The sequence below is a fragment of the Trypanosoma conorhini genome, assembly GCF_003719485.1.
Source record: "Trypanosoma conorhini strain 025E chromosome Unknown Tco_14.4_contig_00590, whole genome shotgun sequence".
NCBI lineage: Eukaryota > Euglenozoa > Kinetoplastea > Trypanosomatida > Trypanosomatidae > Trypanosoma > Trypanosoma conorhini.
This window is the reverse complement of record NW_021704679.1, coordinates 1-2,046: the sequence shown is the minus strand read 5'-3', so window position 1 is coordinate 2,046 and position 2,046 is coordinate 1. Positions and strand designations below refer to the sequence as shown.

The 2,046-nt window shown below is 61.8% G+C and overlaps 1 protein-coding gene across 1 annotated transcript; it reads left to right on the top strand.

The window, feature by feature from the left end:
* Positions 1-357: 357 nt before the first annotated feature.
* Positions 358-1,866, top strand: Tco025E_07528 (kinesin; the record flags this gene model as incomplete). The annotated part of the gene is made up of 1 exon (XM_029374393.1): positions 358-1,866. The coding sequence occupies one exon, from the start codon at positions 358-360 to the stop codon at positions 1,864-1,866; it is 1,509 nt and encodes a 502-aa protein (XP_029225490.1).
* Between the last annotated feature and the right edge of the window lie 180 nt (positions 1,867-2,046).

Below are 2,046 nucleotides of genomic sequence, written 5' to 3'. Positions count from 1 at the left end.
AAAAAACAACAACAACGCACTTCCTTCCTCCGAAGGCTTCTCTTCTTCTGCGGCCAAATAGTTTCACAGAAGCTTACAGTTAGCGAAAAAAGTTTATCCCCGCAACATTTTTTATGGATATATGCAAAGCTCTGCAGACATGTAGCCATTAGGGGCACATACTTCCACCGCGGCAACACGCAAACATTCAAACAAGGGTGCAAATACTTGGAGAATCAAAGGGCAATGTGCACGTTTTCGTGCGAGTACGGCTATTGAATGCTTGTGAAAGTAAGGCTGCCGCTGAAAAGTTTGCAAGGGCGCTTCAGCAAGAGAACGAAAAGAATTTCACTTAGGTTAAAGGGATAAACGGAGAATATGGACTCTGCAAATCTGCTGAACTTCGTCAATGCCTTCTCCATGCTGGGCTACGTGAAGACGGCCACGGTGAGCCCGAGCGGGCTGAACTACGAAGAGACGCTGAGCACGCTGCGCTACGCGTCGCGTGCGCGCGACATTGTGAACGTGGCGAGGGTGAACGAGGACCCGCGCGCCCGGCGCATCCGGGAGCTGGAGGAGCAGATGGAGCAGATGCGGAGGGACATCCAGGGCAAGGACCCCGCGTACGTCGCCGAGCTGGAGGAGAAGCTGAGGCTGCTGGAGGCGGAGGCTCAGAAGCGGGCGGCGGACCTGCAGGCGCTGGAGAAGGAGCGGGAGAAGAACGAGATCCGCGAGAGGATGCTGCGTGCGACGGAGGCCGAGCGGCAGGAGCTGCTGCGCCGGGCCGGCGCTCTGGAGCAACAGGTGGAGGAGTCACGGCGGCAGGCGGAGTACCACGAGCAGGCGAACCAGCGGCTGAAGGAGGAGCACGCGCAGCGGGAGCGGGAGTTGCTTGAGCAGGTGCGGCACCGCGAGGCGGAGGTGGAGAGCATTCGGAAGCGGAGGGACGCGGAGCTGCGCAGCGGGCAGGAGCAGTTGCGCAAGACGATGGAGGACCTTGAGCGCGAGCGGCGTGAGCGCGAGGAGGCGCTGCGTGTGCTGGGCGAGCGGCAGGAGCAGCTGAGCGCGGCGCTGCGAGACTCGCGGCAGTCGGAGGAGCAGCGTGCGGAGCTTCAGCGCCAGAACGCCCAGCTCGACGAGCGCATGCGCCAGCTTGAGTCGGAGCGCGAGGCGCAGCAGCGGCTGTTGCGCGAGCTGGAGTTGCTGCGGGATGAGCACGAGAGCCTGCAAAACGCCGTCGTGCTGCTGCGCACCGAGGTGGAGGAGTTGGAGCGGCGCTACGACGAGACGACGTACCACCTGCTTACTGTGATGGACCTGCAAGCCGAGTCCTGCGGCGCGCTCGTGGACCGCCTTGGCATGGAGCACGAACAACAGCTGAACGAAAATGAACAGTGGAATTCCGAAGACCGTGCTGCGCTGGAGCGGCGCCATGAGGAGGCTGTGGCTGAGAGAGACGCGGCACTCTCGGTAGCGCAGGCCGCCCTGAATGACAGCCAGCGCCGTATAGAGGAATCAATGGCGGCGGGAGAGAAACTGCGCGCGGAACTTGAAGCCCTTCAGAAGGAAAATGACGCGATCCGTGCCAACACGAGTGCCATGGAGCGGGCGAAGGGCGAGGTGGAGCAGAGCCTGGAGGCGGTGACGGCGGAGCGCGATGGGCTGCAGGAGCGCCTGACCGCCACGAGTGACGCGCTGAGCAGCCAGCTGCGCGAGGTGGAGCGGGCGAAGGGCGAGGTGGAGCAGAGCCTGGAGGCGGTGACGGCGGAGCGCGACGCTGGGGTTGAGAAGTTGGCCTCGGAAAAGGCTATGACGTTGTCTTGGCATCGTGTGAGAAGTTACGTGAGGAATTGTCGTTGGCTGAGGCCTCGTACCGGGAGGAGGTGACAATGCTGCGAAGCACGAATGAAACTCTGTCGACTGATTTGAGCCGGGCACTGTTGCGTTTGGATGCGTCGAATGTGCGGCTGAACTATTTGCGGTCGTTGTGCAAGTCGGCTGGCGTGGGTGGGGCAACCGAGAGCGGTGAGGACCATCAGGTAACCCGTGCCGCGCTTGGTATGGGGG